General features: G+C 42.9%; 1 protein-coding gene across 1 annotated transcript; it reads right to left on the reverse strand.

Moving 5' to 3' along the window:
• Window positions 1-326: 326 nt before the first annotated feature.
• LOC101692178 (protein SET-like) lies at window positions 327-8,813 on the reverse strand. Its single transcript, XM_004760523.3, has 2 exons — window positions 8,585-8,813; window positions 327-1,010 (listed from the first exon to the last, which is right to left on the reverse strand). Exons 1-2 carry the CDS (start codon window positions 8,811-8,813, stop codon window positions 541-543), a joined length of 699 nt encoding a protein of 232 aa, XP_004760580.2. The 3' UTR covers window positions 327-540.
• Window positions 8,814-13,855: the final 5,042 nt, after the last annotated feature.

The raw sequence follows: 13,855 nt of genomic DNA on the forward strand, positions 1-13,855 counted from the left end.
TTCTATAACCCCATTTTTTAAAGTTTTTTTTTCTTTTTTTTAAACAAGAGAAAGTAGACAGGTACATGTTGGTAAATGCTAACTGTCCATATTCACATAGAAACACAGTATAATCTCTGAGCCCAATATACAGAGAAAGGAGGGAAAAAGCTAGAATTCTATGCACGACTACACAGGGGCCAAGCCCCCTCCCGCTTCCGGCAGAGCTAAGGGAGCAGAAGGTTTTTCTTTTCGCCCACAGAGCACGGTGGTGTTGATTCCATAAAGTTTTTGTTTTTGTTGAGACAGGAAGGGACAAAAATGAATTTGGAACAAAAAGGGGTAGAAGATTCTTTTCCCACTGTATTCTGCTCAAGGTATTTCCCCCCAAAATAAGCTGAGAACCATGGTATAAAGGGAGAGAAAAAGGAGACTTCAAAAAACAGGGTGAATGAGCACGAGAGGAGAAAAGAAAAAGAAAAAGGGGGAAAAAAGACGGCAACTTGCTCCCAGGGACTGAAGAAAATTAAAAAAGGAAGGTTGGAATCCATCAGTGCTCCATTAGTCATCCTCTCCTTCATCCTCCTCTCCTTCCTCCCCCTCATCATCATCTTCATCTTCTTCACCTTCATCCTCATCTCCTTCTTCATCAATATCTTCCAATCCTTCTTCTTCATCATCATCATCATCCTCTTCTCCTTCCCCTTCTTCGTCATCCATATCGGGAACCAAGTAGTACTGTAATGGATTTGGCCAAATATCATCTTTGATGACTTCTCCTAACTCATCTGCACCTGCATCAGAATGGTCAGTAAACCAGGTGAAGAAGCTCTCTGGTTCCTCATGCTGTCTCTTCCTGCTGGCTTTATTCTGTGTTTGACTTGAACGTTTCGTCAAATCCTTTCCAGATTTCCATTTGATTTCAGTGGACTTTGAAGATGGATCACCACTCTCATTCAGATGAAATTCTTTGGAGAGAACTTTATTTTCGAAGTAAGGGTTTTCATCAAAATAAAAATCTATTCTGTAACCTGATTACAGTATGTATGTTCTTAAAATGTGATCACATCTCACTTTCTTAGCTATAGTCTGAACATTTTCTTGTGCATTTAGCTATTTCCAAAACCTGATTTGTAGAGGTGTACAGTGGTTCATTCTATGGGCATACCAACACTAGATTTCACAATCCCGATATTACTGGGCACTCTATGGTGTCTGTAGTGGGAAGACGGACTGCTCTTGTATCCCACAAAGACACAGTTTCTTATCATTGGAGGACATGGACAGTTGCTAGGAGGGCAAAAATTGGCTCATATCTGTAATAGGTTCTTCAGGTAGATAATTTAGTTTCATGAAAATAAGGATACTTGCATTCTGTCTGTTTATCGTATTCTTTTTTATTTTCCAAATTTATTTTTTTAGACTGGATTTCTTTTGATGTATGTCATTAGGAAATACTTCAAACTTTACATTTTTTCCCCTAAAATTTTAATCTATTGTCCCAGAGCCATTTTATTTGTTTGCTATCCTTTCTTTCTCAATTGATTTGGAATATCATGTAGTTGATTTCCTTGATTCTCAGATACAGTTGACTATGAGGTTCCCTTCTCATTTAAAACCAGGGCAATTTAAAATTCTTGAGTCACTTCCTGATATCAGAAAAATTATAATTAAGAAATAGAGTACCAAATTATCCCATCTACCTAGCTGTTTCTGGGTTTTCTATTCCCTGGCACTGACCTATTTTGGAGTATATTATTATTTCAACAGTTATGAGTTAAAATTTGTTTGGCTTCTACTGTATTTATAATCTTTAATATTTTACTTAAGTACAGTTATAATTATATTATAATTTTTTGCCCAGTCTTGTGCATTTGTGATTCTGTGTGATCTTCCAAGTGAATTCTCTCTAATACTGTTCTTCAAAGAATCACATTAAATTGGCAGTTAGCATTGCCATAAATTTGGAAGACCTTGTCTGTTGACATGATTAAATACTTTAATAGTTGATAACTTTGATTTTTTACCCTACTTATTATTAATTCTAATAGATTTTCAGCTGGTTCTCTTTAGTTTTCCACATGTGCACAGATTTGATATTGAACATATTATTAATGTTGTGTCTGATCTTAATGGAAATCCTTCTGGTGCTTTACCCATTCTGTAGAATACTGTCTTTTGGTCCAAGATAGGTCATATTGTCATTTTTCAGTAAATATCCTAGTTTTTCCAAGAGTTTGAATCAGCATAAAATGTTGAAAAATAGTTTGATGCCCACTTGCATCTATCAAGAGCATACTGCTTTTTTTTTCTTTTTAAGTTACTAGAGTTTAAACATTTAGCTATAATTTCATTATAGACTCTACTTTGTCTTTGTGTATCATATCGGTCAGCTTTTACCATTCTGCATCCATTTTCTTTTTTTTTTTTTTTTTAAAGATTTTATTTATTCATTTGACAGACAGAGATCACAAGCAGGCAGAGAGGCAGGCAGAGAGAGAGGAGGAAGCAGGTTCCCTGAGGAGCAGAGAGCCTGATGCGGGGCTCGATCCCAGGACCCTGAGACCATGACCTGAGCTGAAAGCAGAGGCTTAACCCACTGAGCCACCCAGGCGCCCCTGCATCCATGTTCTTAAGGGAGATTTAATCTATAGGTTTTTTGGTTTTTCCTTTTTTTTTTTTTTGTCCTTTTAGATCTCTGGTATAGAGGTTTGGATTATTCAGATGCCTTATATTTCACATGTTTTGCTATTGTGAATATAAGCCTTTTCTTTATGTTATGTAGCACACATGGGTGGTATATGGAAAATCTACAGATTTTTTAAAAGATTTTATTTGTTTATTTGAGAGGGAGGGAGAGAGAGAGAGAGAAAGAGAACAAGTCGGGGAGAGGCAGAAGGAGAAGAGACTTCCCACTGAGCAAGGAGCCTGACGTAGGACTTGATCCAGGACCTTGGGATGATGACCTAGGCCGAAGGCAGATGCTCAACCAACGAAGGCACTCAGGCACCCTATAATTGTATTTCTAATAATATTTTTTCCTTCTTTGTAATGACTATAATGGATTTCCACCTTATGTCTCATTTAATTGGCCAGCTTTCTGTAAAAACGTTAAATAATATTGGTGAGAGCAATCATTCTTGGTTTCTTCTGATTCTAATAGGAAAATCTCCTGTGTTTGACTCTGAAGATCTGACTTATTGAAGACCAATTATCTTTGCCATGTCGAGAACATCATTTCCTATCTCTGCTTTTGAGTTTTTATTCTCAATATGTGCTACATTTTAATAATGCCTGTTTATTACTGCTGAAATGATTGCACATCTGCCTTTGATGTATTTTGTTAATTGCTTTCCTAATATTAAAATATTCGAGCATTCTGGGGCATCTGAGTGGCTCTCTCTTGACCTCAGCTCAGGTCTTGACCTCAGGGTCATAAGTTCAAGCCTCCGGTTGGGCTCCATGCCCTTAAAAAAAAAATACTTCAGCATTCCCTAAAAACCCTAGTTGATTTGGATGGACGATCTTTTAATATACAATTTCATTCAACTGGCTGCTACTTGATTTAGCGTCTTGAAATTTGTGTTTATGATGATGGCTTTGGTTTATAGTCCTTTTCTGTGAGTGCTATCTTTGTGAGGTTCTGGTATCAAGATGATCCTTACTTGCAGTGAACATTTACATTTTTTTAAATTCAGGAATAGTTTATATTGCCTCAGGATTATCTGTTCCTTGAAAGTTTCAGCTGACTTGGTAATAAAACTGTCTGGGTGAACATCGCTTCAGGAGGTGATGCTCTGGTTACTTCCTCAAGTTCTTTGAGGGGTTTATTTTCCAGATCAGGTTTTGCGCTTCTAGAATCCATTCCGTGGTGGTTCCTCCAGACCCAGATTTGGTTCGGATCTGAGTCCATCCCTTGAAGGAGGATTCCATCCCCCGATCAAAATATGTCTTTAGCTAAATTCTGCCTCTAGAATCTCAGGATTTGCTTTGAGTCCCAGAGGGCTGGGCGTTCACTTGTTTGTGTATCTACTTTTGCTTTATATCATTAATACGTATTTTCAGGTGTGCTAGGATTTGAGTTGTAACTTTTGCTTTCACTGGAACATGCACCAGCGTGGGAAGGCAGACCCAGAACCTCACAGGCTCCTAGATTTTGGAACTTGCTGGTAGTCACCAAAAAGAACCTGAAAATTGTGAGCAGCCAGATGGGCTTAGGGTCGTATGCCGAATTCCTCTTGCTATATGTGAATGGCATTGGGAGAGAGGTACTCTGGCTGCCTTGAAAAGGGGATTCCTCATGCAATGAAGAAAGAGCTGCCATTGTCACAAGACTTGAGTACCCAAGCGTCTTCATGTCTTCGGGTTGCCATGCAAAGTACCACACGCCAGGTGGCCGGAACAACAGATACCTCTTGTCTCCCGGTTCTGGAGACTAGACATCTGTAATCAAGGTATTGGCTGGGGAGGCTCTGTTCCAGGCTGCTCTCCTAGTTTTTGGTTCTTTTTCTGGCAATCTCTAGCTCAGAGCTGGATCACTTCCTAACTTAATCTCCACATGACATTTTTCCCTGTGGCTATTCCCTTCATCTTCCTTTTGCGCATGTCTGTCTGTGTCCAAATTTCTCCTTTTATGAGGACACCAGTCATGCTGGAGTAAGGCCCAACCCAATGACTTCGTGTGAACTTGATGACCTCTGTAGGGCCCTGTTTCCAAGTAAGGTCTCATGTTGAGGTGCCAGGGCTTGGGTCTTCAACATATTCTTTTTTGGGGTTGGTGGACATAATTCAACTCATCATGCCAAGTAAGACTGCCAGGAGAGGAAAGGTCAGAAGGGCGTCCTCACTGTCATTTGCAAACAAGAATGGGTACCCCACCAGCTGTCTTTCTGAATCCATTCCACCAGCCTTCTTAGATGGTGGATAAGGTTTTTTTCTTTTTTTCTTTTTCTTTTTTTTTTTTTAGATTTTATTTATTTATTTGTCAGAGAGAGTGAGCACAGGCAGACAGAGAGGCAGGCAGAGGCAGAGGGAGAAGCAGGCTCCCTGCTGAGTAAGGAGCCCGATGTGGGACTCGATCCCAGGACGTTGGGATCATGACCTGAGCCGAAGGCAGCTGCTTAACCCACTGAGCCACCCAGGCGCCCCGATGGTGGATAAGTTTTTCAGGTTCTCTTGACGGACTGTTCCAATATTCCCAACAATTTTAAGTTCCAGGTGGGGGGGGGCGGGGATTGGGGGCTTTGGTCATTTTGTGTGTGTGTGTCTTTCTCAGTATTTCTCTGGGACAAGGATGGGGATTGTATCAGATTCTGCCAGTTAGAAGCCAAAAGTTGTAAACCAGAAGTTGTTCTGTCTTGAGGTTCCATCTTTCTGTCCTTACTTCTTTCCTGTCGGTAGGATGGAGGAGGGTCCTCCAAGACCACATTTCTGGGAGCTCCAGCCCTACCCCTGGTGCTGGTAGAGCAGAGAACAGGTGTTGAGGGGTACCCTGCATGCAGGTTGCTGAGGGAGAGACCTCCGTTGGGTTAGAGCTTCTCTGCACCACTTCTGATGTCATACCGATGGTCTCTGTGTCTCCTCTACAGGGATGCCCAGCTGCCTTGATTGCTCACAACTCTGATCTTCTGAAGGCTCACAGCTAATAAAATAGCTGTTTGGGGCCAAAGCTGTGCAGTAAAGAATCACCCTCGACTCGCACAGTTTGCCTCCTCTCTCACGAGCTAAATAATGCGACCTTTCAAATTTTTTAATTTTCAAGTGTAGCTTACATTTTTGGCTTTTTGCTAACTTTATCAAGGTCTTCCTGGGATGCTTGTCCATTTCCAAGGCGCCCCGATATGATCTCATCTTGTTCTCGCCACGAGCGGCTCTTCTGCTCATTTTTCACGGCGATAACTCACAGAAGTTACTGGAGGCGCAGGGGCGACTTGGCCGAAGCCACAGAGATAGCCGGAGAGCCAGCGCTGTGACGCCGAGCCCAGTTCCTTTCCATTAGGTCATTCTGCTCCCCTGCTACCTCACGGTCATGCCAAGGCTCGGCTCTCCCTCAAGAGCTCAGAATACCACCACCTCCTCCCTGGAGCCCTCTCAGGTTAAACAGATTGGAATAACAGACGCTTTTCATTCTATTACTCTTCTGTGTCCATGCAGGACTGGCAAACCTCTTGCTCCATGGCCTGCTTTTTCTAGTCTAAGAATGGTTTTTACATTTAAAAAAAATATATTTTATTTAATTTATTGGACAGAGAGAGAGAGATCACAAGTAGGCAGAGAGGCAGGCAGAGAGAGAGAGAGAAGCAGGCTCCCCACTGAGCTGGGAGCCCGATGTGGAGCTCGATCCCAGGACCCTGAGATCAAGACCTGAGCTGAAGACAGATGCTTAACTGACTGAGCCACCCAAGTGCCCCTATTTAATATTTTTTAAAAGATTTTTTTTAAAGATTTTATTTATTTATTTGACAGAGAGAGAACACAAGTAGGCAGAGAGGCAGGCAGAGAGAGAGAGGAGGAAGCAGGCTCCCTGCTGAGCAGAGAGCCTGATTCGGGGCTCGATCCCAGGACCCTGAGATCATGACCTGAGCCGAAGGCAGCGGCTTAACCCACTGAGCCACCCAGGCGCCCCTTTAAAAGATTTTTTATTTATTCATTTGAGATAGAGGGAGAGAGAGAGAGCAGGAGCAGGGGGAGGGGCAGAGGGAAAAGGAGAAGCAGACTCCTCGCCGAGCAGGGAGCCTGATGCAGAACTCTATCCCAGGACCCTGAGGTCATGACCTGAGCCAAAGGCAGATGCCCAGCCGACTGAGCCACCCAGGCACCCAGGGTTTTTACCTTTTTCAAGGGCTGTCAAAAAAAGAGAGAAGAAGAGGAAGGAGATGGCACAGAGACCCACGTGTGGCCCACAGTCTCAACTCTCTACTTCCTGACCCTGTACAGAAAAGTTCAGCAGCTCTTGGTCTAGATAACTGCGTCTCCTTTCATCCACTTTAGAAATTCACTTACCCTCCGTTCTTATTGATGACACCAATTTTGGACAACTGTTTATTTTTGCTTTTGAACATTCAAATCTCCTGCTTGCTGTTCCTCTTATCTTCCTCCCCACTTCTGTCAGGCACGAAGGAATAGATACAGTGTGGAAGGAAGCAACTCTCACTATTTATTACTCTTACTATTATTACTAATCAATTACTATTTAATTAATATTATTACTATTACTATTAATTACTGTTATTACTAATACTCTTTATTACTCTTACTATTTATTTGCAAAGAGAGGGAGGGCTTTGGCACCAAATATGTTAAGTCATACTGTAGACCCAATGACTACTAGGTACAGTAGGTCTCTTGATGTTCAAGGGAGGAGAATTCTTTTTTTTTTTTTTTTTTTAAGATTTTATTTATTCATTTGAGAGAGACAGAGAGAGACTGAGAAAGAGCATGAGAGGGAGAAATCCAGGGAGAAGCAGACTCCTCAGGGAACTGGGAGCCCGATGTGGGACTCAATCCCAGGGCTATGGGATCATGACCTGAGGTGAAGGCAGTCGCTTAACCAACTGAGCCATCCAGGTACCCGGGAGAAGAATTTTTGAAGACTGGTCAGTGAGCCTAAGAGGACAGGGAATGTATTCCTGTTTATGGCTGTCCCTAGCCTGAATTAACTGAGGAAGCTTTGGGGTCGTAAATGGGACTTTTGCTGAGACTTGAAGAAGGGGTAAAAATTGAATAAAGCGATAGGACCGGAGCTTGTACTTTGGGCAAATAGACTGATATTGTAAGAAATAGCTCAGTGTGTGTCTTCTTCACAGTTATGTATTATCAGTGAACTGAATTAGTAGTTGATAATCTTGATTTTTAACAATTTAAATAATTTTTAGGGAGGTTTTAGGTTCACGGCAAAATGGCACAGAAAGGACAGATTTCTCACATACACGTGCATCACCTCCCGGTTACCAACATGCCCCATCAGACTGGTACCTTCCTTCCTTCCTCTTTCAGCCATCAAAAGAAATGAAATCTTGCCATTTGCAACAACATGGATGGAACTAGAGCGTATCATGCTCTCTTTCTTTCTTAAGATATTATTTATTTATTTGTCAGAGAGAGAGAGTACACAAGCCAGGGGAGCGCCAGGCAGGGGGGAAGCAGGCTCCCCACTGAGCAGGGAGCCTGATGCGGGACTCAATCCCAGGACTCTGGGCTCATGACCTGAGCCGAAGGCACACACTTAACCGACTGATCCCCCCAGATGCCCTAAGACTGGTACCTTTCTTTACAACTAATGAACCTACATTGATATATCACCATCCAGAGACCCTAGTTTATATCAGGGTTCACTCTTGGTGTCATACATTTTAGTGTTTTTAGACAAATGTTTCTACCATTATGGTATCCTACAAAGAGTGTTTAACTGTTGAGTTGGCAAGAAACAGTAAGCCCCTCAATACAGGGACTTTGGCGTGTCCCCTGCCTCTCCCCACAGCTCATCACAGTGCCAGCAATAAGACCCAGGGTTGATCACTATCTGTTGAAAGGAATGATGGTCTGTAAGATTAGGAAAGTAGATTAGGGTAGGAGAGTGGGCAGTCTTCAATGCCAAGCCAAGTACCTGGACCTTTATCCCGTCGATCACTCAGGGATCCACGAACTGTGACCTGTGGACCAAATCCACGTGTTGTCTGTGGCTGCTTTCCGCTCCAAGTGCAGAAGAGCAGTAACGGAGGTGGTGAAACCCATCCCCCTACATGGATATTTTGCGAGCCTGTGCGGATGGCGGCGGAGAAAAGGATGAGCTTTTGAGGGTTTCTAGGGGGATGAGCTTTCCTATGGGTCTTCATGAGGGCAGTGCCAGGTTTCTAGGGGTCGGCAGGGATGGCATGATGAATCTATCAAGGCTCCGAGTCTGGGTGCCTCCCTAGCCCAGGAAGGGGTTCCCTGGGCACCCCCGTCTTCTTGATCAAGAACTTTCCTGGTCACCTCCAGAGCGTGATTCCATTTTCACATAACATCGCGAGCTTTGCTCACGTCTAAATATCTCCCTCACACTCTGCGCATTGGTTGCATTTTACAATTTTCTGAGTGCTATCTAGCAAATAATTTCCTCGGGGATTCCCCAGCCTTCTTTACTGCTCATAACTCTCTTATCTCTGAAGGTTAGCAGTTTATAAAATGGAGACTTTGGCCAACGTTGCATAACAAAGAATTACATTTGCCTCCGGGCTTGTCTCCCTCTTCTCTGGCTGGTAGGGGAATATGGCATTTGGAATGTTGAATCTTTGTGTTTCGGTGCATTTTGGCTTTTTCTAATTTTATCAGTGCATGATCACATGGGTAGCTTCTCAGGGACTTTTCTGGTTATTTATGAACGGACTTTTTAAACTCTGGGAGTTTTGAGTGGCAATGGCTAACAGGGTATTAGAGCTAGGTAGGAACCAGGAGGACACCACTAGGGAGGGAGGTCATCTCCTTTTGTCTTCCAGGCTACCTACCCTTCTGACCCCAGCCCAGCTGGGAGGGAAGCCATCTCAACTCATGTACAGAGAGCTTAAGGATTCCCTCTGGGAATATAATGAGGAACAGTAATCCCACTGAGTTTTAGGGAATAAAAGGACACTTGGCAGACAGAATTAGGCCCAGAACAAGTTAAAATTGCAGGGGGGGAAAACACACACACACACACACACACACACACCCCAGGGGGCACATGGGTGGCTCAGCGGGTTAAGCCTCTGCCTTCGGCTCAGGTCATGATCTCAGGACCCTGGGATCAAGCCCCGCATCGGGCTCTCTGCTCAGCGGTGAGCCTGCTTCTCTCTCTCTCCTTGCCTGCCTCTCTGCCTACTTGTAATCTCTGTCTGTCAAATAAATAAAAAACAAACAAACAAACAAAAAAAACCTACAACCTACCTGAGTCTCTGAAAGGGAACTAACCCTAAGGCAATAGGGATCTAAGTAAAGATTTAGCAGCAAAAGGAAAGTGCCAAGTTCTGGGAAAATCCATGCCCCGTACCACAAACTCCAATCCTCAGCCATCCTGATACTGGCAAAGTGAAATCAATGACAAAGCATAAAGCTAGGTTATTTTACCTCTGATTAATGCTGTGCATACTTCAACCAGGCCATACTTTTCTTTTCTTCTTAAATGTAATATACTGTATCATTCTATTTTATGTTAAAGACAGAAAATGAAGGTGGGTTATTAGGATTTAGAATAACAAATATGTATTTGGTCTTGGTCCTTGTCCCTGTCCCAGAAATTCTTAAAACCCTTAGAATTGGGCACCTGGGTGGCTCAGCGGGTTAAGCCGCTGCCTTCAGCTCAGGTCATGATCTCAGGGTCCTGGGATAGAGTCCCGCATCGGGCTCTCTACTCAGCGAGGAGCCTGCTTCCCTCTCTCTCTCTCTCTCTCTGCCTGCTTCTCTGCCTACTTGTGATCTCTGTCTGTCAAATAAATAAATAAAATCTTAAAAAAAAAAAAAAAAACCAAAACCCTTGGAATTGCTTATGTGATGAGTGATAAAGGTGTCTTTTGTGATGTTAATGAGGTCACTTTTGGACCAGACCCCAGGTCACCTAAGGAGGAGGGCTGGTTGCCAGAGGAACCAACCAAGTGATTAGAAGGTTGGAATTTTCATTCCTCTCCTCTTGACTCCCTGGGCAATGATTTAATCAATTGTGCCTATGTAATGAAGCCTCTTTAAAAACCGAGAAGGGTGGGGGACAGGAAATGTCCAGGCTGGTGAACATGTAGAGATTGGGGGAGGGTGGTACCCCCAAAGGGGGGGTATGGACACTCTGTGCCTTTTCTCCATACCTGTCCTCTGTGATCCTTTTATCATAAACTGGTGATCCAGTGAGTAAATGGGTTTCTTGAGTTCTACAAGCCATTCTAGCAAACTAATCAAATCCAAGATGGAAGTTGTGGGAACCTCTGATTTAAGCCCATCAGGCAATATTTAGGGAGGCACACCCATAGCAAAGATTGAGTTCCCTGCCAGCCCAACAGATGGGAGACAAAAGCACCATGATTAAGATGAGTGAACAAAATGAGACCTCAGTTTTCAACTGCTGATGAGGTCAGAGATGTTTCGGTGATGATTTTGAGTGGTTACCAGGGAAACACGTGATCTACCAGAGTAAGGGTTTCTGTACTGCAGCCTTGGGAAGGACGGAGGAAGGTGAGTAGGGATAAAAGGTCAGGCTCTGAGCTGGAGCTGGTAGGTGGGAGAGGGGATGGTGACACAGTGTAAGATAGAGAGTGAGCCCAGCCAGAGGGTGGTTCCAACGTGCGCTGATCTGACAATATGGCTGGAACTCATATATATAATTCTACAGAATGAATAAATAAGCATTCAGTAAAGTATTTTCTTTCTTAAGCAACTAGCATTTTCTGCATCCCTGGGATATGGTAGAGGGTTGATGTTTGAAAAAAGGGACATGTGCATAAAATTAAGTCCTACCCGTATGGCCCATCTCTCTCTCTCTCTCTCTTTTTTAAAGAGTTTATTTATTTATTTCAAAGAGAAAGAGCAGGAGCATGGGAGAGGTGTAGAAGGAGAAGCAGACTCCCTGCTGAGAAAGGAGCCTGACGTGGGACTTGATCCCAGGACCCCGGGATCATGACCTGGCAGGCATTTAACCCACTGAGCCCCCCAGATGCCCGGACATAGCCCATTATCAATGTGACTTTCTTGTTGTGTCTGTAACGTAAAACAGAGTAATGTAATTGGTTACATGAAGATACAAAGTGTAGCCAGCTTAAAGTGTGCACCACTCTGTTCAGATGGGCAACAAGAACAATCTGAATTTCTTTATACTTGATGACGGATCTCATTTCTCCGGTTCCTTTTCTTCCTCAGTGACTGGGAAAGAAGCTCCTTCTTTGCTTTTCCTTTTTTGCATGATCATCCCCACCGCCCACCCATGCCTCTTGCCTTCATTAGCCTCCCACAACAAGGTAACCTATATTGACAAATCATTGCATATATGTCAAATTTCCTCCATATACATATATTTCAAAATTGATTATATATCTACAAATAAACATGCCCATATTTGGGGGGGTTGGATTTTTAAAAATTGGTATACTATTGCACATTTTTCTGCATTTTGCTATTTTCCCCACTCAGTTATGCCTCCTGGAGCCATAACTGAGTTATGCCCCTCCAAGTGAAGGGGATGACTCTAATTTATGATTTGCATTGGTTGTGTAAATAGTGCACCTTGTAGATGTAGTAACACTAGCACCTTGTAGATGTAGTAACAGCCATTTTTCTATTGAGCTGCATTCATTGTGTTCCAAGTTTTCTCCCTCAAACTTTGCTACAATAAACATTCTGGTACATTATCACCTTACAAGGTAACGAATCAAAGTATTTTTCTGGATGGGGTGGGGGATAGGGTAGGGGTTAGTCCAGATACGGACTCTGATGAAACTCTAAGAATATCTCTTAATTTGGTAGAATTAAACTGAGTCTAAAATAAGCCAGAATTTAGGGTTCCCCGTTCCTTATCAACTCATTTTCACCAGCTGAGTGATATTCACCATTAGGGAACTGCTGGTTCCTTTGTTCCTTTATTTTACCAATCTATCCATCTTCATCCATCTATCCCTCCACCATTCAAGAATTAGTCGAACATGCACAATGTACCTAACACCATTTTAGGAATTATAGATGACACAAAAGATATATATATATATATATATATATATATATATATACACATACACACACATACATACATATAGATATGTGTGTGTGTGTGTGTATATATATATACACACACATATATACATACACATATATATAGCTGTTCAACAGTAGCGGACCTAGATTATAACAGAAACATGAGAGACCTGCTGGCCAAATCGAGCCCATGGCCATCATGTTGGTTCTTCCCAGTAAAACCAAACAAAACTAAACTAAACCAAAACAGAAAAACAAGCCCCCAAACCCCAACATTTAAAATCCTGTCTATTTCCCCTAAAAAATATGTAATTTTTAGCTTCTCTCCATGGGGAGCTTGGTTCAAGCTATGTCCACCTGTCAGTCCCCCCCCAAGCAAAACTTGGCCAAAGTGGGGTGGTGGTTCCTCCCTTCAGACAGGAAGCTCACTCCCATTCACCATGGTTCCCACTGTTCCCTAATGTCACCCTCCCAGGTGAGCCATCCATGGACAATTATCATTATACCAGCATGCTCGATTTTTTTCTTCTTTCCATGGGGAAATACACTGCCTGCATCTGTGTTAAAATCGGGAATGCCAATGAACTGAATGTTTTGGGAAAACGGCAGAGATCCTACAGAGTAAAGACAAAGTGAGGATTCATCCTGGGTGTCTCCTGCACAAATAGAAAGATCCATACTTGGAGGCTGTGGCAGGGTGGCAGCCCGCCCCTCCCCCATTAGGTGACCCCATGTCACTGCCAGTTAGACACAGCACCCCAAGTTGCTCCAGAGGAGAACAAATTAGGAGCCAGCTATCTAAGGAGGGGGGGGGGGGAGGAAAGAAAGAAAAGGAAAAAAAAGGAGAGAAGAGCGGGTGCTGTTATTCTGAGAAACTTCTTTCCTCCTGCAAAGGCAGTGTCTTGGAAGGCTTGCGGTCTCTGACTTCTATATGGTTTCTGGCACATCGTTTTAATCAAAAGAAGAAAAGGAAACAGTGCAAAGCCTTCAAACCCTAAACACAATGAGCTGGCCACGGGAGATGCTGTTAAGTCATTCCAATAATATGCCAGGCTCAGAATAACAACATCTGTTCCTGCAGGGCAGTTAGCAGAGGATTAAAAACAAGAAAGAAACCTTGAACATGAATAGATTTGCTCACTGTCGACTAGGAGCTGCTAATGGACAGGACGGCGCAGTGGTTATATCATCA

The sequence above is a fragment of the Mustela putorius genome, unplaced genomic scaffold (assembly GCF_011764305.1).
Source record: "Mustela putorius furo isolate JIRA1106 unplaced genomic scaffold, ASM1176430v1.1 tig00000695_pilon_pilon_pilon, whole genome shotgun sequence".
Taxonomy (NCBI): Eukaryota; Metazoa; Chordata; class Mammalia; order Carnivora; family Mustelidae; genus Mustela; species Mustela putorius.

Coding starts and splice junctions, on each gene's coding strand:
- LOC101692178 (XM_004760523.3), bottom strand. CDS start 8,813: ATGAAGACCCATAGGAAAGCTCATCCCCCTAGAAACCCTCAAAAGCTC. Junction 1,011..8,584: donor TCGACGGGATAAAGGTCCAG/GTACTTGGCTTG, acceptor TACTGTAATCAG/GTTACAGAATAGATTTTTAT.